Raw genomic sequence first — 23,320 nt, forward strand, 5'->3', positions numbered from 1 at the left:
CCCAATTTGCCAGGCCTCTCTGAGCTACCCAAGCTGACATCCTGGGTGGCAGGAGGGTTGAGGAGGCAATGGGCGGGGCTGTGGGGGCAGAGCCGATGAAGGTGGATGGCCAGGTTGACTCAGGCAAAGGGAGCACCCAGGCCTCAAGCGATCCCAGCCCTCGCCCCCACACACTGGCCTGGCCTCCATGGGCAGGAGCTGGCATTTCCCAAGGGGCTGCCCCAGGGGGCCTGGGAGACCGCCTTGCCTCACCATGGGGGTTACTGAGGTCTCAGCCAGCATGGGTGGCTGGCGCTGCCTCCCAGCAGTTATTGTCTGCAGGCCCATCACTTGCTCAAGCCCCTGCCCCCAACCCCCCAATCCAGATTTTGGGGAAGTTGAGGCATAGGGATGGGACACATGGGGCAGAGAGGCTCATACCCAGGTAGGCTGTTCTCTGTGGAGTGCACAGGAGACAGCCAGGAACAGGAGGGTGTCACTGAGCCAGCACCCTGAGGACTGAGAGTCCCAGAGGGACCCCCAGCAAGTTGAGGGCACTTTCAGGTCACGTGGCCCAGGGCTGGAAAACTGAGCTCACGTTACTCAGCTCCCAGGCCAGCGGCTGCCAGACAGATGGACACAGGTCAGTCCCGGTGACCTTCAAGGAGCTGTGAGGTGCTGGGGGCCACGTGACCCCATCAGGCCAGGGTCTCCAGTCCCCTCCCCTAGTCCAGTGGGGGCTGGACAAGCGGGTCCCAGTGCCCGGGAGTCAGGTGGGAGCTGGCACAAGTGCAGCCCAGCTGTCAAAAGCTGCAGCTTTGCTGGCCTGTGGTGGCGTGGGGGGTTAGTTACCTGGTAAAACCAATGCAGGACTTCAGATACCTGTATGTAGGGGTGGGTGACTCTGCCACCCGGACACACATGGCCCTGTACACACCTCCAGCTCTTCTAGAACTAGCTACGGGGAAGCCAAGGGGTTCCCTCTGCCTCCAGTCCCCAACCCAGAACCCCCAGAGAACAGCTAGCTCTTCCCCCCAGATGTCACAACCAAGTCCCACAGACAAGATGATTTAGAACTGCAGACGTTTATTGCTTGGCAGGGCTGCAGGCTCCAAGTTCAAGGTAAAGGGGGGGGGGGCGCTCTTCCTGCTCCTCCAGGCTTCTGGCTCCCAGCTGGTGACCTTGACCTTCCCAGTCTTGTGGACGAGGCCCCAGTCCTAAGCCTCCTCAGGCCCCGCCCCTCCTTTTCCTGAGTCTTCTCTGGGTTGGCCAGGCCGGCCCTGAACTCAAGCCTTCTGGACTACAAGTGAACACCTAGGTTTTGTAGGTCACGGGGCTTGAACTCAGGGTCTGAGCTTCATCCCTGAGCTCTTTTGCTCAAGGCTAGAGCTCTACTTTTTTTTTTTTTTTGGTCCGATTGAGGGGCTTGAACTCAGGGCCTGGGCGCTGTCCCTCAGCTCTTCAGCTCAAGGCTAGCGCTCTAACCACTTGAGCCACAGCGCCACTTCTGGCTTTTTTTCTTTTTGCCTATGTGGTGCTGAGGAATCGAACCCAGGGCCTCAGGCATGCAAGGCAAGCGCTCTACCACTGAGCCACCTTCCCAGCCCCAGCTCTACTATTTTGAGCCACACAGCCACAGAAGCTCCGCTTCTGGTTTTCTGGTGGGTAATCAGAGATAAGAGTCTAATGGACTTTCCTGCCTGGGCTGGTTTTAAACTGCAATCCTCAGATCTCAGCCTCCACAGTAGCTAGGATTACAGGCCTGAGTCACTGGCCCTGGGCTTGGGTTGTCTTTTGTGTGATTAGGGATGGAACCCAGGGCCCAGGCATGCTCTACCTTGTCCTAGGCCCCCAGCCCAAAGCTCCTCACTGTTTTGGAGCTACAGGGGCTTGAAGTCAAGGCCTGGAGCTTGCTGGACAGGCTCCCTTCCATTGAGCCATGCCCTCGGCACTGTCAGGCTTCTCAGGGGCTTGCACTGTGCCCAGGAGAGCTTCAGACCATGACCCTCTTATTTAGGGTCTCCAGCTCGGCTGAATGACAGGCGACACATACACCACTGTACTATGCTCCCTAACCAACACTGTCTGGATGGCCTCACATTGGGGTTCTCCCTAGTTGGGCACCAAGGGTGGACTATCTTTAACTTCATCTAGAAGAGGTTGGAACCAGGGTGGCCTGGGGGGGGGGGGCTCTTCCCAGCCCCCCTCTGACATGATGGCCACAGCAGTGAGAGGTGGGGGGAGCCAGGGCTCACAGCGGTGCTGGAGTCGGGTTTGAGGGGCAAGGCAGGGCAGGCAGGTGACATGGCTCGTAGTGGCTACCTGTGCCCTGCATACAGGCCTGCGGTGTGTTCAGTGGGAAGGGCACTGTCACCGACACACAGGGGAGGTCAGCACAGAGACCGAGGACACCTCTGTCCCACAGCAGGCCACACAGGACAGCAGCAGTGGGGGTCATGGCCTTTCCTTACCAGTGACCCCAAGTTCTACGGGGTGGGGTGGGGGATATTTCCCAGCAGTGCTGAGCCATTGCAAGGCACTTGTGATGGAGCTTGTGGGCTTCTGGGGCTTTGGGCCTGGGGAGACCAATGGGTGGGGCTATGCTAGACCCCCATAATGGAGGTAGGCAGGGGGGTGGAGGGGTGGGGAGCCATGGCTGGGGTCACGCAGGGGCCAGGAACTCTGCCTAGCCCCCAGCAGGAGCACCGGGGTGAGCAGAAAGCAGAGGGGCGAGTGGTGAACCCAGCCCCGGTTTATTAGAAAAGGTGTGGACAGAGCTGCACGGACAGGAGTGACCCCCCACAGCCTTGGCCCTGCCCGCCCCCGCCTGCACCCCGCTGCCCCCCCAACCCCACTGTAGTGCCTTCCAGGGCGCAGCCTCAGAACCCCATGGCTGCCAGCCCCGGCTCCCTGATAGATTTTATTGCACGTAAGAAAAGGAAAGCTCCGGCCCTCGGCGGCCCTGCCCGCCCGCTTCCAGCTGCCGCTGCTGCCGCTGCGCTGCGCAGGGCGGGCCTTGTGCGGCGGGCGCTCTGGAACCAGGGCGGCCTGTGTCCATGGAGCCCCCCCCATAGTCCCCCCCCCAGAGCCCCGAGTCCGTGTCAGCACAGACACATTTAAGCACAAGGGCGGAGTCCGTGGAGCTGCCCAGTCCCGCAGCTCGTGTGGGCCCTGCCCTGGCCCCCGGGGGTGTGGGGGGGCTGGGGGGGGCTGGGGGGGGGGGGCGGGTTCTCATGGCTCTGGCCTCGGCTTGTCCAAGACTGACCGGAAAAAAAAAAAAAGGAACTGGGGGACAGAGATGAAGAGGGGGCGTCAGAGCAGGGGCTCCTGCGCCCGCCCCGCCCCCGGGGGGCTGCACCCACCTAAAGTGTCACAGTGTGTGCTGTGCCGCCTCCTGGCTGGCGTCCCGCAGCAGCTCCTCCAGCTCCCGCTCGTCCTGGGCGCAGCGCAGCTCTGTGCGGGCGGCGCCCACAGTGAGTGACCGGCCCGTGCAGGCGCCGGCCCCCCACCCCGGGGACAGCTCTGGGGGGCACCCCTCTCGTCCCCAGCAGTGCTGGCCTGGGTCCCCAAGCGCCTCACCGTGCTCCAGGCCGCAGCTGCCCCCCTTGGCCTCTGACCCCGGAGGTGGCTCTGGGGGCAGCGCCAGGGCAAACTCCGGCTTCAGGCCGTTGGGCAGCGCCGGTCCTGACGGGGGCGCCTCCGGCTGGGGCTCGGGCACCCCTGAGTCCTGTGTGCCGATGCGCTGCACTGGTGGCAGGACAGGGGGGGAGGGAGGAGAGGGGGGAGGCAGGGAGGCACAGGCGGGGGGCACCGGGGGCTCTGCCCTCTCTGGTGGACTCTCTACCCGGGTCACCACAAACACTTTGTGGCCGCGGCCCGGGCTGGACACGGAAATCCGCTGTTCCGTGGGCGAGGAGGGGCTGCCTGGGGACTTCGGCTCCTGGGGGCTCAGGGAGTCCGTGGGGGGAACCAGGGCAGGGCAGGGGGCTGAAGGGCTCTGGTCACAGCGGGCCTCTTCCCTCTGCCTGTCGTCTTCCTCCTCCTCGCCATCCTCCTCTTCCTCCTCCGCCTCTGAGTCTGAGTCCGAGTCTGAGTCGGGTAGGGACCTGGGGCTCGTGGCCCCGTTGTGTGCCCCTGTGGTGGTGGCGGCGGGGTCCCCGGACTCCTCGAGGGGCTGGGGCTGGGTGATGGTGATCTCGGGCATAGATGCAGACAGCTGCAGCTGCTGCTCCTTCTCCTCTCGCTCCCGCGCCAGCACAAAGTTGCGCTTGCAGCCATTCTGGATCTCAGTGAGCAGGGCCTTCTGCGTCTCGATGAAGCTCTTGACCTGCGGGTGGCATGGCCTGGCTAGGGCGCTGGCTACGGGGGCCACCTTCCCCACCCTGGGGCCTGGGCCGGGCAGAACCCCGCTCACCGCCTCCTTCTTGGGCTCCCGGTCGAGGTCCAGGCGCAGCAGCGAGTGGTTCACCTTGAGGGCCAACGACAGTGCCATGAGCCCGCCCGTCTTGATCTCGTTCTCCCGCAGGTCCAGTCTCAGGAGGCGAGGGCACTCAGCGATGAACTCGGCCACCGCCACCGCACCTGGGAGGGGGACCGAAGGGCTGGCCATGGGGCCCCAGGCTGGCTGGCCGCCGCCCCCCCCCCCACCGCGCCAGCTCGCACCCTACCCTCGCAGGTGAGCTTGGTGGAGGCCAGGCCCAGGCGCACCACGCTGCGGTTGCCGATGAGCCCGTTCTTGAGGTTGCGCACGCCCTCATTCCCGATGGGGTTGTGGCCCAGGTTCAGCGTCTCCAGACTCTGTGTGTGTGGCTGGAAGGGCAAAGCCCATGGAGGGGTAGGCAGGGCCCCCCCCACCAAAGACGCATCAGGAAAGAGGCCGGTGCAGAAGCGGACAGGGCCGCTCCCCGCCGTGTGTGTGGGCGCCCCGCCCGCTGGCCAGCCTGTGCCGGGCACTCGGCTGGGTCCTGTCCTGCCAGCCCCGCAGCTGCTCGCCTTGCTTTCCGCGCTACACAACGGGAGGACCAAGCCCTCGCCATCACCATCTTTAGGCAAACGTGCACAGGGCCATGCCGCCGTCTGGCCCACAATGGCAATGAAAGAAATGGCACGGAGCCGGGCGGGCTCGGGGACTCACCAGCGCCATGCCCAGGAAGGCCATGCCCGTGTGCGTGAGCTGGTTGTTCCACAGCACCAGGGTTGCCAGCCCTTTCCTCTGCTCCTTGAGACCCTCGCAGATGTAGGCCAGACCTAAGGGAGGTCAGGGCCCAGCCTGTGGCTCTGGGATGTCTGTCCCCAGGGGACATTTCTTCTTGCCATCCCTGGCCTGCCCAGCCTACTGTCTCTGGCTTAGACAGCCCCCCAAACCCTGGGCTTGAACTGCTCGTGACCCTGGGCCCCAATGATGGCTGCCACGTGTCTCACCCTCTGGCAGATGGCATTTCACTCGCTGCTCCCTCCAGGCTGAGTCCCAAGGTGGGTGCTTAAGCAGTGCCCTCTCTGCCCCGCAGCCCTTACAGTAGCTAGGGATTCTGCTCAACAGAGGCAGGGAGGAACCAGAACTCTCCTCCTCTCCGCCCCCTGCTCGCTGACCTTCTCCCTGCATGGAGTGTCTGAGCTCGTTTCCACCCAGGGCCTTTGCCCCTGCCTCCCGCAATGCCTCCTTCCCTGCACAGGCCCTGCGGCCCCGCCCATCTTCACAGCACACCCTCGCTCTGAAAACGCCTTCCTGTCAGGCTTTGCAGAGCAGAATTGCTACAAATTTTCATCCAACAACTCCTTTCCACTCCAGGGAACCCCGTGGCCTGAGCCCAGCCAGGGCACCCTTGACTCGCTCAGGCCCCAATCTGGGGCTCACTTCAAGCCCTGGAGGGCAGTATGAAGCATGGGGGGAGGGGGTGCAAACCTGGGTGCCCAGCGCTGCTCCGCAGGGCTGGGCTCACCTGAATCGAGCACGTGGTTGTTGCGCAGGTCCAGGGTCTGCAGGGAGCAGTTGAACTTGAGCAGGTTGCCCAGGTGGGCTGAGTCCTGCAGGCCGTTCAGCTTGTTGTCAGCCAGGTAGAGCTCCCGCAAGTTCAGGTTCATCTTCAGGGCTGTGGCTGCAGGATGGGGGGTGGGTGTGTGGCTGGCAGCCCAGCGGCCGGCTCACAAAGACCCAGGGGTGCTGGGGTGGGAGGCGGGGCTCACCAAGCAGCACGAGGGGCCGCCCCGACAGGCTGGCGTTTTCCAGGTGCAGCACCGCCAGGCTGCTGCGGATGCGCAGGGCCCGCGCCACGAAGGGCGCTGAGTGGTCCAGCAGGGGCGTGCTGCGAGCGTCCAGGTACTGCAGGCAGCTTGTCTGACGGGGACAGGGGACGGGGGGATGTCAGGCTTGGCTCCAGCCCTCTCTGGCCACAGGCAGCAGCATGGCCACCTTGCAGGGGCAGGGGGCGCAGGAGGGCCGCACCTTGCGCATCATGTGGGCGGCGGCCTGCCAGCCCCGGGTGCCAATGTGCTTGTTGAAGGAGATGTTGAGGTGTGTGGCGGACTCATAATACTCGATCATGTCGAAGAGGGCCGAGGCGCCCTGGGGACAGAGACGGCAGTTCAGCCTCTGCCCAAGTGGCTGGGCCAGCCGGTGCCCTGGCCTCGGTCCCAGCTGGTATGCCAGGTGACCAGAGCAGCCTGGGCCCCGCCCACCACCACGCCCCTCCTGGGGCCTCTCACATCTTTTTTTTTTTTTTTTTGGGGGGGGGGGGGTCTGGTTGTGGGGCCTGAACTTGGCCTGGGCCCTGTCCCTCAGCTCTTCAGCTCAAGGCTAGCGCTCTACCACTTGAGCCACAGCAGCACTTCCGGCTTTTTTCTTTTTGCTTATGTGGTGCTGAGGAATCAAACCCAGGGCCTCAGGCATGCAAGGCAAGTGCTCTACCACTGAGCCACCTTCCCAGCCTCCTCTCACATCTCTTGACAATGGGGCTTGACAATCTCTTGCCTGGGGCTCTAGGCAAATAAGGACAGGCAGGGGGGGGGGGGGCTTCCACATGACTTCTGGTGGCCCTACCCCCACCCGTCTAGGTCGCCCTCCCTCCTTTGTGCTCACATCTTCATCCAGGCTGGTCTGCTCCAGGTCCACCATCTTGAACTGCAGCCGCTTGAAGACCTCCTCCAGGGCCTCGCAGGCCTTGTAGTCCAGCTTCTCCCCTGAGAGGAGGAGGCAGGGACGGCGGACGTGTCCAAGATGGCCTGCGAGCGCTGGGGATGGGGGAGCTCCCCGGTGGGCATTGCCCCTACCCTGCCCTCAGCCCTGCGCAGGCCCCAGCCCTGCCTGGGCTCCCGTGTCTCTGTGCTCATCCCACCTTTCAGGTCCAGGCAGTCAATGCGGTGCTCGAGGTCCGTGAACTCCTAGAAAAGTAGGGGCGGTCTGTGCTCGGGGCAGAAAGACACCCCGGATGCCAGGCTACCCAACAGCGGGATGGCGGTGCTCCGAACCCAGGATGGGCCCACCGGGAGCCAGGCAGGCCTGCTAGACCAAGTGAGGGCGCAGGCTACTGGTGGACAGCTAGGCCGAGGGCACAGCCCGCGTGAGGGGCTGAGGTGAGGCAGGGCCCAGCATGCACTCTGTCCTGGCTCAGCCCTGCATGGAGCGCCCCCTTCTGGCGTTATATGGAACCCCAAGCCTCCGGGCAGAGAGGGAGGCGGAGAGGGCCGCACAGCTGGCTACAGGAGGGCGCTGTAGGCACAGTGAGTAAACACTCACTGGAACTGATAACCTCCCCCCTACAGCTGCCCTCCCCTCCTAGGGAGGGGACTCATCTCCATAGGGGCACTCTGAAATTTAAAGTAGATTATTTATTTTTTTGGTGGCCATGGGGCTTGAACTCTGGGCCTGGGCGCTGTCCCTCAGCTCCTCAACTCCTCAGTTCAAGGCGAGCGTTCTACCACTTGAGCCACTGCACCACTTCGGGTTTTCTGGTGGTTCACTGGAGATAAGAGTCTCATGGACTTTTCTGCCCAGGCTGGCTTTGAACCACCATCCTTAGATTTCAGCCTCCTAAGTAGCTAGGATTACAGGCGTGAGCCACTGGCACCCAGCTTAGATTTGCTTTCTTGTCTATATTTTAACAACTTCAATAAACAACAATTTCTTCCTCTTCCTCCTCTTCTCCTTCTTCTTGTACGGAGATTTGAATTCAGGGACTTATGCTTGCCAGGCAGGTGGCTCTACCACTTGAGCCTTTTCAATACTGGGGCTTGAACTCAGGGCCTGAGCACTATCCCTGAGCTTCTTTTGCTCAAGGCTAGCACTCTACCACTTGAACCACAGTGCCACTTCTGGCTTTTTCTGTGTATGTGAAATCGAACCCAGGGCTTCATGCATGCTAGGCAAGCACTCTGCCACTAAGCCACATTCCCAGGCCATCTTTTTGCTTTATCTTCTGGAAAGGGTCTCATGCCTTCTGCCTAGATCCCCAGACTTATGGGAATTGTATGCATGGCTTTCCACTGCAGAATAGTTTCTTTTGTTTCTCTTTTGCCAGTCACGGGGCTTGAACTCAGGGCACAGGCACTGTTCCAAAGCTCCTTTTGCTTAAGATTATCACTCTTACCATTTGAGCCAGAGCCCTACTTCTGGCCTTTTTGTGGATCATTGGAGATAAAGTCGCAAAGACTTTCCTACCTGGGCTGGCTTCAATCCACGATCCTCAGATCTCAGTCTCCTAAGCAGCCAGGATTACTGGCATGAGCCTAAAGTTGTGGAACACAGGCCTTCCCACCCCGACCCCTTACCTGCAGCTGCCGGAGGAGCTTGGGGATCTGCCGGCAGTTCAGTTTCTGGCATGCCTGTCTGTAGGCGCTGATCACCTCATCCACGGTCACGTTCTGGGCTGTGGGCAGAGGAAAAGAGGCTGTGAGGGTTTTTCCCGCAATACCTGGGGTTCAGTCCAGAGCCTTGTTCTCGCTCGGCAGGCACCATGCCATGCCCTGGTCTTAATCAACCACTTTCATCCAAGTGAGGGGGAAAAATGAGCTCTTTATTTCCCTACTGTGAAACCTAGCATTTCCTTCTAACTAACATAGGCCAGATAAGGAAGAAAGAAAATAACTACTTAGCAGATCTTCCAGTGATGTTATAACAACAAGCATGAGCCATGGGCACCCAGCGGGGATTTATTTTTCCTCTGTCTCTCTTGGTTGGAGAGAGGGTCTCTCTCTCTATAGCTCAGATAGAGTCTGCCGTATGCTCCCATAGATTCTGGTTTCTGCTGGTTATTGGAGGCTCACACCTGTAATCTTAGCTATTGAGGAGGCTGAGATCTGAGGATGGAAGTTCAAAGCCAGTCCTGGAAGTTAAGTCCCCATGAGATGCTTATCTCCAATTAACCACTCAAAAACGGAAGGGGGCACTGTGGCGCAAGTGGTAGAACGCTGGGTTTGGGCATAAACAGGCTCAGTGACAGCCTCAAGGTCCTGAGTTCAAGTCCCACAACTGACAAAACAAGAAACAAAAATGGTTGAGGGTTTAGTTTTTTTCAAGTGTGAGGTTCTGGGAACAACCAGAAAAAAAAAGAAAACGAACAAAATTAAATCAGACTGAGAGACATCTCCACTGACACAGAGCTGGGGATGACACGGGGCTGGGGATATGGCTCAGGGTAGAGTGCTTGTCTAGCACGTGCAAGACCCAACCACAGCAACTCAGGAAGCAAAGGAGATTTGGTTTGCACCCTTGAAGATGTGAACGCTCCCAGGCACTGACGAGAATGGTCACTGTTAGTTCATGAGGCCTTTGGGAAACCATATACCAGCTCCAAGTCTAAAAGGGAGAGAGAGAGAGAGAGAAAGAGGGAGAGAGAGAGAGGGAGGGTGTGCACAAGCATGTGTCCACATTGGGGCTTGAATTCTGGTGGCTCAAGCTCTTTGCTTGGCTTGTTTGCTAAAGGCTGGTATTCTACAACTTGAGCCATACTTCCAAACTCCAGATTTTTTTTTTTTTTTTTTTTTTGCCAGTTGTGGGGCCTGAACTCTGGGCCTGGGCGCTGTCTCCGCTCTTCAGCTCAAGGCAAGCTGCTCTACCACTTGAGCCACAGTGCCACTTCCAGCTTTTTCTGCTTATGTGGTACTGAGGCATCGAACCCAGGGCTTTATGCATGCAAGGCAAGCACTCTATCACTGAGCCACCTTCCCAGCCCAAGTTCCAGATTTTTGCTGGGTGTTTGGAGATAGAATGTCTTAGATTTGTCTGTCCCGCTGGCTTCAAGCCACAATCCTCAGATCTCAGCCTCCTGAGTCACTAGGACTACAGGCATGATCAGCCAACTCCTGGCTTCTGTGTCTTCAAAAGTAAGCTTTAGGCGGGGCTTTGGTGGCATCTGTAATTCTAGCTACTCAGGAGGCTGAGTTCTGAGGATTGCAGTTCAAAGCCAGCCACTGCAGGAATATCTGTGAGACTCTTATCTCCAGTTAACTACCATTGAACCGGAAGTGGCACTGTGGCTCAAGTTGTAGAGCCTTAAGCTCAGGGACAGCGCCCAGGCCCAGAGTTCAAGCCACATGACTGACAAAAAAAAAAAAAAAAAGACTGGGAAGGTGGCTCAGTGGTAGAGTGCTCACCTTGCATGGTTTGATTCCTCAGCACCACATAAGCAGAAAAAGCCAGAAGTGGCGCTACAGCTATGACAACGATTGTCATAGTGATTGCTCTTCCCTCTCTGGAAGCAACATCTATAGTCTCAGGTGACAGGACACAAGGATAACCAAGAAGTAGCTGGCCCAGTGCTGGTGCTCAGTCAGCAGAAGACAGCAGAGAAAGAAAATGGAAGCTGGGCGCCGGTGGCTCACATCTGTCATCCTAGCTACTCAGGAGGCTGAGATCTGAGGATCGAGGTTCAAAGTCAGCCCAGGCAGAAATACCCGTGAGACTCTTATCTCCCATAAACCACTAGAAAACCGGAAGTGGCGCTGTGGCTCAAGCGGTAGAGCGCTCGCCTTGAGCTGAAGAGTGCGGGGACAGCGCCCAGGCCCAGAGTTCAAGCCCCGTGACCAACCAAAAAAAAAAAAAAAAAAAAGGCGGAAGCTGATGACAGTGGGCACAGTCTGCAAGGCCCAGGCCCAGGCCCAGGCGCAGTGTAAGGCAGGACACAGAGTGCTTTCCTCGAACGAGTTCATTCAGCCAGCCCTGTGATCCACGAGCCTGGCGCAATTCCATCTCCATTTCATAAAGGAAAGCAAGCCAGAAAGCAAGACATCACCCAGGCCACTGGGCCAGGAAGGGGCAGGCCTGGCCTGCTCAGAACCCAGGGCCTGGCTTCACTGTCCCCAGGGGCAGGGCTGCAGGGGACCCTGAGCTGAGAGAGGCAGAGGGAGGCCTGGGCTCTGAGATTAACACTGGTACTGCTTTGGCTTTCCCTCCGGCCAGGCCCCGGGAGTGGGACGGGCAACTGTCAGACAGAGTCTGAATCTCACAAAGGGACAGGGAGAAACCCCCACGCTGGCATCAGTGGGGGAGCTGCGGCTCACGCATGCGCACAGGTGTAAAGCCAGGATGGGCACCAGGGGGCGGTGGTGACTCAGGCAGCCTCACCAGCCGGGAGCCGGTGGGGAGAGGCCAGTATGGTGGGGGGGGTGTGGGGGGGGGAGTCGCTGCCAGAAGTCACCCTGTGGGCAGGCAAGGAGGGAACCCTGAGGTCCAGCTGTTGGGGGGGGCTCCCTACTCAGGACACCCACACGTGGCACGCACATGTGTCCAGGCTGCTACAGGGATGGCCCACCCCACAACTGGGACCCCCCTAGTCCAAGGCAAAGATGAGGTGGCAGTCCCGAGCGACCGCACTCTCCGGAGACTGGCCTCCATCTCTACTGGGCCATCAAACCTTCAGGGCTGGCCTCCTCATTGGGACTCCAAAGCTAACTTGTGGCGACTGGCCAGCCAGGTGCCCTCTGACACCTGACCTGGCCACGGGAGACGATGGCACACTCTGACAGACACTCCCTGCTGCATGGATTTCCTGAAGCTTCCCTAGAATGGCCAGGCCACTGAGCGCAAGTCAATGTGACTTGATGTCAATGTCATTGGCAAGTAATGGCTTTTACAGAGCCTCAGACCCACCAGGGGTCTGGGGTTCAGCCACAGTTGTGTGGCAAGGTGGGTACCCCAAGGCCTGGACGGGCAGGGGGACACCCAGACAGCCACCATGCAGTGAGGCCCCCTCCACTGCCATTCCTGGGTTCACACATTGGCCGGCCAGGCTCTGCCACGGACCCGCCTTGTGCCATCTGTCCCCACGGAGGCCTTGCTCTGGAAGCTTATCACCCTGACTTTCTGGGTGACAACAGCTTCTCCCTACTGGCCCTCCTGGGGAGGGGAGGAGCACACCATCAGGACCCTGTCCACAGGACCTCAAGTGGATTCTGATCTGGGCAAGTTGGGAGCCCGCGCCGCTGCCACTGCTGCCGCCGGCGGCACTGGCTCTCAGCGCTACTGGCCTGGAAAGTGGAGCTGGTGACACACAGAGACTTCTATAGGGGCCGGTGACATCACCCAGACACACAAGCTGCTGCTTTGTCAACAGGCAGCGCTGTCAGGACCTGACACCCAGGTGACAAGGTGCCACAAGGTCCTGGATGAGCAGAGCAAACAAAACCAGGCTCAGCAGCTGTTCCCACACGAGCACCTCCGCCAGGCAATGGGCTCTTGCACCTCCCCCTTTGCCCCCCCCTTAGACAAATATTTATCCAAGGCTGGGGTCCCCCTCTGCTGGGAGAAAGGAGGGGCTGCAACAGCAGGGCCTGGCGTCTACTCTGTCTCGGGAGGATGACCCCGTGGCATGTGGATGTGATAAACCCCGGTGCACACAGTAGGTGCATCTGCTGATGATCTGCCAACCCACCACAGCCTCCGTGCAATGATGCTCTAGCCCCAGCGCTAGGGAGGCAGAGGGAGGAAGACTACGAGTTGGAGGCCAGGTCAAAAGGCCAAACAAAATCCCAGATCGCTCACACCAGCTCTGTTGCTCCCAGAGGCCGTAAGGCCTCACGGTCCCAGGCTGCGGCCCAAGTCAGCGCTGCCCACGGCCGAGGGCATGCAGCCGGGTGCCAGCCACTATCTTCATGCTGTGCAGGCAGGGCCAGGTCAGCTGGCTCTGCCACTGGGTCCAGGCCAGGCAAAGGCATCTATCAGGGTCCAGGCACTTGGGGAAGGGCTGAGCTTTGGGCACTGGGCCCAGATCCATCTCTACAGAAAACCCAGGGTGACGCCTCACTAGGTCCCTGCTAGGCGATGCTTGGGACAGAATCCAAAATAAACCCTGTCTCTGTCCCCAGGGGCTCCCTGGTCAGGAGGAATCGGATCTCTCCCCAACAGCGATGGGCCAGGCTGGGCTGGGCCGGGCACCGGGCCTGGTGACATAGGCGCCGCCTATAACCTGGGGACTTCCCAGAGGTGGGGTTCTCAAACACCAAAGGCCACTAGAAGGCATGTGTTTGCTAAGCACCTGCGGAAGGAGAGACAGGTGGAAGGGAGGTGTTTGCCAGGTAAAAGGTCAACTCAGCACAGCTACCAACCGCAGGCAGCAATTCTGCTCCAGCCGAGGGCCCCAGATTCCTGCCCAATGCAAACTGCCCTGTGGCCAAGCAAGGGAGACCGTACAGAGCCACACTGGCAACAGATTGCGAGACTGGCAACAGAGCAGTAGGAAACACAAGACCCAGGAGTGCGCTCACATCACTTTTTGTTGTTGGTGGTCGTGGAGCTTGAACTCTGGGCCTGGGCCTGGGCGCTGTCCCTCAGCTCTTCAGCTCATGGTTAGCGCTCTACCACTTGAGCCACAGCCACTTCTGGTTTTCTGGTAGTTTATTGGAGATAAGAATCTCACTGAGGGCTGGAAGGTGGCTCAGTGGTAGAGCGCTTGCATTGCATGCCTGAGGCCCTGGGTTCGATTCCTCAGCACCACATAAGCAAAAAGAAAAAAGCCGGGAGTGGCGCTGTGGCTCAAGTGGTAGAGCGCTAGCCTTGAGCTGAAGAGCTGAGGGATAGTGCCCAGGCCCAGTGTTCAGGCCCCACGACTGGACCCAAAAAAAAAAAAAAAAATCTCACCAAAGCCAGGGGCTGGTGGCTCATGCCTGTAATCCTAGCTACTCAGGAGGCTGAGATCTGAGGATCGCTGTTCAAAGCCAGCCTCTGCAGGAAAGTCTGTGAGACTCTTATCTCCAATAAACCACTGAAAAACCGGAAGTGGTGCTATAGCTCAAGTGGTAGAGCGCTGGCCTTGAGCTGAAGAGCTGAGGGACAACACTCAGGCCCAGAGTTCAAGCCCCACGACTGACAAAAGAAAAAAAAATCTCATGGACTTTCCTGCAGGGGCTGGTTTTGAACCACGATCCTCAGATCTCAGCCTCCTGAGTAGCTAGGATTATAGGCATGAGCCACCAGCGCCCAGCTCATATCACTTTTTTAAGCCAAAACCAAGAAAAACACGTCACTTTTCAGCACAGGGGGGTGGGGTGACACGATTCCACCAGCAGGACTGCCATCCTGCAGCAGAAGTTGAGGTGAGCAGGCAGTCCTTGTCTAAGGGGACCCCAGACTTGCACACAGGTCTGCAGGGTGGAGGTGACGGAGGCAAGAGGGGCGGCAGTAATTTCAGCAGGGGGAGGAGGCCGCAGTCGGGGACCGAGTGCTGTGCAGTGTGACACGGTGTGGGTGACATGGTGTGGTGTGTGCCCAGGTGCAGAGACACAGCTGCTCCCTAGGGAACGGAAGGTCATGCGGCGTTCTGCACAGATCTGGGAGCATGCAGGTATTGGATGCTGGCAAGTCGTGGCTCAATGCTCCCCAGCACTGTTGCTCACGCCCATCGTGGAGATGGGGTCTCTGGGGAACTGGGTGCCCACCAGGATGCAGCCAGCCCTGCCAGAATGGGCCGATGGCACTGCCAGGCTATAGACACTTTAGTGCGCACCTGAGAATCAAGGAATGTGACTGTTGGCTGGCCCACAGTTTCTTACTGCCTTGCTTCTCTCTGAATCTAGAAAAAGCCCTAATGTTGTCTGTTTGGGAGCTAACGGGACTGCACATTCATTCATTCATCTCACATACTCATTCACCACCTCCAGCTCCCCACGGGACGCTGGTCTTCAAGGCAAACAGGTCAGAAGCCCTAGCGAAGTTGGGGCTTCAAATTCTTCTCCTGCCCAGCGCCAGTGGCTCACACTTGTAATCCTAGCTACTCAGGAGGCTGAGATCTGAGAATCTCAGTTCAAAGCTAGCTGGGGCAGGAAAGTCTCTGAGACTCTTATCTCCTATAAACCACTCAGAAAACCAGAAGTAACACCAGGGTGGTGGCTCACACCTGTAATCCTAGCTACTCAGGAGGCTGAGATCTGAGGATCACTGTTCAAAGCCAGCTGGGGCAGAAAAGTCTCTGAGCCTTTTTTTTTTTTTTTTGGTCTGTTCGTGGGGCCTGAACTCTGGGCCTGGGCGCTGTCCCTCAGCAATTCAGCTCAAGGCTAGCACTCTACCACTTGAGCCACAGCACCACTTTGGTTATTTTTTCTTTTTTGCTTATGTGGTGCTGAGGAATCGAACTCAGGGCCTCATGCATACAAGGCAAGTGCTCTACCACTGAGCCACCTTCCCAGCCCCTCTGAGACTCTTTATCTCCAATAAACCACCAGAAAAGTGGTGCTGTGGCTCAAGTGGTGGGCGGTAGCCTTGAGCTGAAGAGCTGAGGGACAGCGCCCAGGCCCAGAGTTCAAGCCCCACGACTGAAAAAAAAAACAAAAAAAACCTCTCCTTTGACCTAGTCAAGTCCCCACCTGAGAAAGCTACAGGTGACAAGCAGAAGAACTGTGGGACAAGGATGGAGACACTGTGTTGTTCATGTGCCCACACGCTGGAAGGACCTAAGTGCCCAGCATGTAGACACAGCCAGGACCATTACAGCTTAGTTGCAGTGTTGCATTGTTTGCTGGGGGGGAGGGGGGAGCGGGGCGGCAGCAGCACACACAGTCCAACCCCACCAGGACCCTGTTGGCCGTGGCAGTGTCCCGCCAGAGAGAGCTGTGCCTTCACAGTGAAAACATCCCAGGGGTACAAACCACCAAGGCAGCAAGGCCATGCCTCTGCGACGGATCAGGAACTCCCCCAACTCAATAAGAAAAAGACAACCCGGCTTAAAAATGCATAAAAAGATCTGAAGACATCTTTCCAAAGAGGATGCTGAGGTGCCCAATAAGCACATGAAAGCCATCCAGGAAATGTATGCCACACCCACAACGAGCGCCCCTGCCAGCTTCCTGGGGGAGCCACACAAAAAGGACAATGACAAATGTTGGCACAAAGGGGGCATGAACCTTCATCTGCTCTGCACGCACGCACGCACGCAGTGTCACGTGGGCACCTGTGTGGAAAGCAGCTGGCAGTTCCACGGTCACCCATTTGCACACGGATGGGAGAGGGAGAGAAAAGCACGGCCACGGGAAAGTATGCACATCAATGGGACGGTGGGTAAGCTGGCGAGTACAGGGCAGCGCCTGCACTAACAGGCACCGTCTGGCCATGAGAAAGAGTGAAGTTCTGGCCCCTGCTATCCGGTGAGCCTTAAGAACATTCCACCCACTGCAAGTAGTTCTCTTGAAGAAACCAGGACCTGACCATCAATATGGAAGTGGCGGGTAGCAATGCAGGCGTCTTTCCTGATTGATTAGAATGCTCTCAACTTAGCCAGGTACTAGTGGCTCACCCCTGTAACCCTAGCTATTCAAGAGGCTGAGATCTGAAGATGGGGGTTCAAGGCCAGCTTGAGCAGACAAAATTGAGATTTTTTAGGGGGAGGGGGGCAGTCATGTGGCCTGAACTCTGGGCCTGGGCACTGTCCCTCAGCTCTTCAGCTCAAGGCTAGCACTCTGCCACTTGAACCATAGGGCCACTTCTGGCTTTTTCTGCTTATGCAGTGCTGAGGAATTGAACCCAGGGCCTCAAGCATGCAAGGCAAGCACTCTACTACTGCACAACCTTCCCAGCTCCTTGAGAGACTTTTATGTTCAATTAATTAGCAAAAAGGCAGAAGTGAAGCTGTGGCTCAAGTGGTAGAATGCTAGTCTTGAGTGAAATTGCTCACCCTGAGTTCAAGCCCCAGGACCAGCAGAAAGAAAAAAAAAAACAAACAAAAACCCAAACTGCTCAGCGCTGGATTATGATGATGGATGTACCACTGTGAAATGCTGAGAACTACCGTGCTTTAAATGGGTGAACTTTATGGTATGTGAAACACATCTCAATAAAGCTATTTTTAAAAACTCCCAGATGGCAAGATGAACAAGTGATATTCATATTCTCTCTTTCTCTTTTTTCCTGGACTTTCCAGCTTTTTCATTTTTCTTTTGGGATGAGACCAGCAGTGCATGCTGCACCGGCAAAGCAAGGTCCCAGTGACTTTCGTGAACCCCACGTCCCAAGCTCTATCTAACCTGCAGCGATGCAGGGGTGAGGAGAGGGTGCTCTGGGAGGGGGCAGGGGTGGAGCCCACCCCCACCCCTGCACCCCCACACCAGTACTGGTGGGCATAGGAAGGCAGTGGCTACCTGGAGAGGCCCTGCTTCAAAAACAAACCACGTGGCGGATCTCCACAGTTCAATGTGGTCCCCATCCATGGCTGGTCCAGGCACCTCACCCTGGTCTCCCTGGCTCCAAGGGGCAGCCAGCCCCATGCCTGGGCACTTCTGAGCAGTCTCGGGGAGGGGGAGGGGTGCCTCAGAGCTCAGATGCTGTCCCCTGAGCTTCTGAAACAGCGAGGGGAAGCGAACCCAAACAAATAACAACAAAGTGCAGAGATGCCTTGGGAGCTCAATGGAACGCATAGGGACAGGGACAGGGCAAGCAGTACTATCTGGGGATTAAGGGGGAGAGGAGGATGAAGAGGAGGAGGAGGAGAAGGAGTGGAACCATGTGGGGCGGGAGCTGGACAGCCACATGGGTGGGCTCACCGAGCTGGGGCGTGGACAGGCCTGGGAGGTCTTCTGATAAGCTTCATGGGGGGAAGCCGGTGCCTCCCTCCCCAGCCAGGGACCAGGGGGGAGGGCTCATTTTCCCTTTCTCCACTAGATGACGGAGTAAATGTCACACAGCTCCAGAAAGGAAGCCCTGGTTAGCCGGTCCCATTATCACCTGGCCATTGGGAAACATGAACCTGCATGAGGTCACTACCGGCTCCGCTTTCACCTCTGCCAGCCTGGCCCTAAGGTGCCCAGAACAGGAGTGCTGGAGGGAGGGGTGCTGCTAGGTGGAGGGTCCCAGGTGCTGCTTTCAAGCCGGACAGGCCACCCCGACCAACCAGAGGCCATCTCCAGCGGGACTCCAGCTGCAGCTGCAGCAGGGAAGGGAAGGAAGCACTGGGCAAGTCACATGAGCACTGCAGACGCCCGTGGCAAACCTCCACCCACCACCCCACACGCCTCCCCCTCCTCCTCCTTCTAGAAGGAAAGGGGGCCAACCTGTGACCATCTCTTGAGCTCCCCATTCCCAAGGAGGCCTCCAGGAATCCCATTCCTCTTGCTATGAGGGGTGCCTTTCACCCACGCTGAACTTGAACACCAGCCCCCAGCCTCCCAGCTGCAGCCCACGGAGAGGGTGGAAAACCCACTCCAGCCCTGTGCCACCAGATCAGCAGCCTGGAAAAGTGGGGAGCGGGCCCGCATGGGCTAGCCTTGGACAGACTTCTCATCTGCAAAGGCAGGTCGGTGGGAGGCCCTGTGCCAGACCACCAGCGAGAGGGCTCAGGTCCCCAAGGCCAGAAGACTTCTCCCGCAGGACAAAGGGAGGCTGATGGGCCTCGAAGCCCCCTGCCCTGACTGCAGATTAACTCACTTCATCCCCCACCTGGGCACAAATGCACCAGATCTGAGACTCAACACTCCAGGTTCCATGCTGCCTCTGTGGTTATTTTCCACCCCCATCCTGGGGTCAGGTCTGCTCTAGAACTGAGGTGTCCTGGATTTGGTGAGCGATAGGGTATGGATATGATGCTGGACCCCGGCGCCTGGTCTGGTGGTGCCCTACAGGGGTGAAGTCACACAGGTGGTGTGCACCCCCACGCCCCTGTGGGCGGGGTGTCCTGATCAACCATCACCTCAGAGCTGTGCAAAATCTGGGGGCTTTGGCCACCCAGGTGGGCATGTCTACAGCCTTTTCCAGCCTTACCTGTGGCCTCCCTGCCTCCACTGCAGGAAGCATGCTCCTTCCTGTTCCTTGAACATGCCACCTTGTCCTCTGCCACCGAACTCCCACTGCGCAGCACCTGGCTGACTCCTGTGAGCTCTTATCATATGTCCCTGCCCCGCCTGTGCCCTGCCCGGGCTCAGGGACACACCAGCCTGCTTCTGGCAGGAGGAAGTGCTTGCCGCTGGCTCCCGCACTCCGATGCATGGAGGCGGGGATGGGCCTGTCTTCTCCCCAGCCTTAACACCCACCTGGCCAGGCAGAATAGGTGACCGACCGGTCACAGGTCACCAAGTCACTGAGGCGGCAAAGATCAGTAGCAGGCACGCATGTTGCCACCTATGTGGCTGGGAGAACACGTTCCAGAGAGCACGTCCCCACGACCCAGGGTCAGAGCAAGCTGGAGGTGGGGGGTGGGGCAGGAGGGCAGCCCAGCTGTCCTGGGACCCCTCGGGGTGCCCTTTGCCTCACCCCGAAAGGCGGGCGCTGTCACCTGCACTGCACAGGCTGCAAGTCAGTTTACAGGGGTCTGGTGCCGGGCTTCTCACTGGGTGCCTCGCTTCCCCCACCAGGCCAGGCTGTTCCCCCTGCTCCCCACCCCACACACACCATGAGTTTCTAGGACTCCCTGGTTCAGACAATTCAGGGCTTGCCTGACCTTAGTCTCCAACGCGAGGCTGAGATCAGCCCCCCAGCAGCCAGACCTGCAGGCAGCTCAGGGATCCAGGATGAACGAGAGGACATGCGCAGCCAAGCGGGTGCTCCCCAGCACTTTTCTTAGGCCTTTGAGCTGACAGTCTAGGCTCCCAGGAACACACTAGCATCGCTGTGACCTAGTGGCCGTTCACCACCGATCAGCTTCATGTGTTCTCTCTGGAGCTCAGGAGGGTGGAGGAAGAACCCATCCTGTCACACACCTGCTTAACTGTCCCTGAGCTCTCCTTGAAAAGGCCCTTCTGGCTCCTGTGAACCAGGCGATCTGCACACAGCCCCTGCTCCTGCAGACAGAAATCACTGGAACACACATCAAGAGTCTGGGGTACAGGGGGAGGGCACCAGGCCCAGGGGGACAGGGGAGCGGTGGCCACAAGGCAGCATGGACCCTATGGCGCAGCCAGGGGCTCAGGCTGGGCCTCAGTGGCTTCTGGCAGGACTGGGGTGCTCCTCTTACAGGCAGTATTCCTGATGACTCTCTCTGAGCCTCCTCCCCCTTGCCTCCCCCCATTCCCCATTGCACTTCACAGATAGAAAACAAGGCACAGAGAAGCCTGGGGACCCCCTCCCTCTTCCCCCTCTCCCGGCCTGGGCGGGTGACTTCTACCTGCCAAACCAGTTTCTAGAAGGAAAGTGTAGCTGGTGCCAGAGAAAACCACCAGCCTTAGGTCTCCCCAAAGCTCAGTCACCGTCCTCACTGCCCCAAAGCTCAGGTGGAGGGAGACATGTCCTTCACTCCCCAGACACGCTCTGGGTGGGCGACCCCTACACGCTCTCCAGGACTCTGGGCAGAGCCAGCTATGAGTCACTGCAGGGGAAGGAAAGGAGAGAAGGAGGGGAGGAAAGGAGGGGGCTGTGCCACTGTCATGTGCTTGGATCACAAGTTCCCAAGTTCCTCTCGAAATCTCCACAGAGCTCAGCTGTGCCGGGGAGCACAGCAGCGTTGGCTGCGACCACAGATCTGCCCCAAGCTGCTGATCAGCCCCCCCTGGCACCGTGTGCCCAGCCTGGAAGCGCTGAAGCCCCCCCTTCGCTCTCCATTTCCACCTAGGTCCCCCCAAAGCCTCACCTGCTCTGGCTATCTGACCCCCACAGGTGGTAGATCCCCCAGCCCTCTGGAGTACACACCGTAGGGAGGATTAAATGGAGGGTACCCACACAGGTTCCCAATCTCCGCCTCCACTGAGAAGCTTGGGGAGGACCCTGCCTCTCGATTCATACCCCTCAGTCACCCAACCCAGGACCTTGGCTGGGGTCACGCTGCCCAGCAGGTCCCAGGTGGATCTTCCATTACCCATCCTTCTGGGCCCTCAGCTCAGATGCCACCCCTGTGCCATCAGGGGTTCACAGAGCTACCCCCCAACTCTCCTATTCTCCCTGCAGTGCCCCCCCCAACCCTCCTAGCCTCCCAGCTGCGTCCTGACCAGCCAGCCTGCAGTGATAGCAAGCATTCCTCACCCTAGGCTGACCTGCTCTGTTGTTTGAAGTCTGGGACCTGGCTGGCTCCCAATGAATACCCAGAGTCTACACTCACCACCATGTTTTTCACAGCCACTAGCCAGATCCCTCCTGTCAAAGCCACGGATTCCTCCGATGCCCACTGAGGCCACTGTGCTTCCAGGTCCTAGGGCCAGCAGACCAACCAGTGGAAGCCCACAGGCTTGCTCCAACACTGAGGCAGGCTAGCTGCATACAGTGTCGTTCCCCCTCCCCCCCAATCTTCCCTGAGGCCCACTCACTCGGCAGCATCCCTCCCTACTCCAAGCTGGCCCAACCTCCAGAGGACCCCAAACCCACAGACTGCTTCCCTCCCAATTCCCAGACAGCACCAAGCTCCGATATGCCCCCCCCTCCACACCTTCTATTCAGCACCTCCAACACCAGGCCTTATACAGCCCCCACCCTTCCCAGGGAGGAAAAAAGGTCCTTGCATGGCCACCTGCCAAAGACCCTCAGCCTGTGGACAGTGAACACTTGATACATGTTTCCCTTTTTTTGGGGGGGGGTGGTGGTGGTGGTGGTGGTGGTAGTGGAGGGAGAGGAGTTGGGTTTTGTTGGGGGGGGTATTGGGGATGAAACCTACAGCCCCCTATATTCAAGGTTCTACCACCTAAGCCACGCCCACAGTCCTTTCCTTGTTTTTGAGATGGAATGTCCTTAACTTTGCCTGGACTGGCCTCCACCTACTAATCCTGTCTCTGGCCTCCAGGATAGCTGGGATCACAGGTGGGCATCACCCCACCTCTGGCCGTAGTGGCTTTTCTCCTTAATCCCAAGCCCTGACACTGGCCGGGACCATTTCTGCTTCTTTCTCTGGGGGCTGCCTTCCTTTTCGTCCCTCTCCGACCCCACACTTTTCTCATTCCTTTACGGACACCGGCAAGGGTTGACTCCTCTTTTCCTCCTTCCAGTCGAGGAAAGCCATCGCATGATCGGCATGGCCGCCCGGGCCCCGAGCTTTGCAGAGCACCCGCTTAATCTCGTGCCATTCCCCACGGGCTCCTCCAACTCCTCCAACCGCCCTTTCCGGCCCGTGCTGACCCATTCTTAGCCCCTGGGCCGCTCTGCTCTTTCTTTATTGGGGGGGGGGCCGGGGAGGAGGAGGGCTGGGGGAGGTACTGGCGGGGGGGGGGGAACCCCCCCAAAGCTAGCTGCCATCCTCTCAAACCTTACAAGATGTCCAACTTTTCATTTCCCAGCGTTTTGAAAATCCAGAAACGCTCGGGCCGGCGTCACGGGTCGGGAGGGAGACCAGAAACCCAAGACTTTTTTTTTCCACCTTCCCAACGCCAAAGCCCTCCGAGCTCCGGCTCTCAGCCATCCCATCGGGTGATTCAAGTGACGGGAGCGCACCCCCCCGCCCCGGCCCGGGGTCCGACCCTGCCCGGACCCCCCCCACCCCGAGGTCCGACCCTGCCCGGACCCCCCCCACCCCGAGCCCCTCGGATCGCCCCCCCCACACCGCCGTAGCTACCGTGTCTCCAGGGGTCTTTGGGCTCCACAGCTCCGGACACAATATCCTCGTCCGACGGGAACGTGACGCGCTTGGCCGCTGTCTTGAGGCGGCCGTCGGCGGGGGGCGAGGCCGGACTAGAGGACCCGGCCTCGGCGGAGGCCTCCTCGGCGTCGGCGTCCGCGTCGGCATCGGCGTCGGCGCCCGGCCCGGGCGGCGCCTCCTGCGGCGGGATTTCCATAGCCGCCGCCGCCGCCTGCTCACGGGGGCCCCGGGGACATGCCCCGGGCCCCGGACTCGTTTCTCCGGGCCCGCCCGCCGTCCCGGGGCATGGGCTCCGCAGCTGCCTCAGGCGCCGCCTGCGTCCGTTCTCCGCGTCGTCGCCGGGAGCCCCAGCGCGCCTCCGCCGCGTCCCGAGCGCACCTGCTCATCCGCAGACGCACTTTCGCGAAAAGGCCGCAGGGCCCGCGGCGTGGGAAGAAAGG

At 59.1% G+C, this 23,320-nt stretch overlaps 1 protein-coding gene across 5 annotated transcripts; it reads right to left on the reverse strand.

Annotated features, from left to right (window-relative positions):
* Positions 1-2,807: 2,807 nt before the first annotated feature.
* Positions 2,808-23,320, reverse strand: Ppp1r37 (protein phosphatase 1 regulatory subunit 37). Of its 5 annotated transcripts, none has more exons than XM_042700298.1 (13): positions 22,857-23,319; positions 8,743-8,840; positions 7,311-7,356; positions 7,055-7,155; positions 6,422-6,541; positions 6,163-6,313; positions 5,919-6,074; positions 5,114-5,226; positions 4,647-4,788; positions 4,394-4,560; positions 3,559-4,306; positions 3,342-3,415; positions 2,808-3,264 (listed from the first exon to the last, which is right to left on the reverse strand). In XM_042700298.1, the coding sequence occupies exons 1-12, from the start codon at positions 23,074-23,076 to the stop codon at positions 3,342-3,344; spliced, it is 2,136 nt and encodes a 711-aa protein (XP_042556232.1). In that variant the 5' UTR covers positions 23,077-23,319; the 3' UTR covers positions 2,808-3,264. The 5 variants fall into 5 exon arrangements, with proteins under 5 accessions (XP_042556232.1, XP_042556230.1, XP_042556233.1 ...); XM_042700296.1 differs by having other exon boundaries at positions 3,342-3,432; positions 22,857-23,317; XM_042700301.1 differs by having other exon boundaries at positions 3,188-3,239; positions 22,857-23,320.

The sequence above is a fragment of the Dipodomys spectabilis genome, unplaced genomic scaffold, assembly GCF_019054845.1.
Source record: "Dipodomys spectabilis isolate Male_0828 unplaced genomic scaffold, ASM1905484v1 ptg000266l, whole genome shotgun sequence".
In the NCBI taxonomy this organism is placed as follows: domain Eukaryota; kingdom Metazoa; phylum Chordata; class Mammalia; order Rodentia; family Heteromyidae; genus Dipodomys; species Dipodomys spectabilis.

Coding starts and splice junctions, on each gene's coding strand:
- Ppp1r37 (XM_042700296.1), bottom strand. CDS start 23,076: ATGGAAATCCCGCCGCAGGAGGCGCCGCCCGGGCCGGGCGCCGACGCC. Junction 4,561..4,646: donor CACCAAGCTCACCTGCGAGG/GTAGGGTGCGAG, acceptor TCCCCCTCCCAG/GTGCGGTGGCGGTGGCCGAG. Junction 3,433..3,558: donor CAGCTGCGGCCTGGAGCACG/GTGAGGCGCTTG, acceptor CCGCCCGCACAG/AGCTGCGCTGCGCCCAGGAC.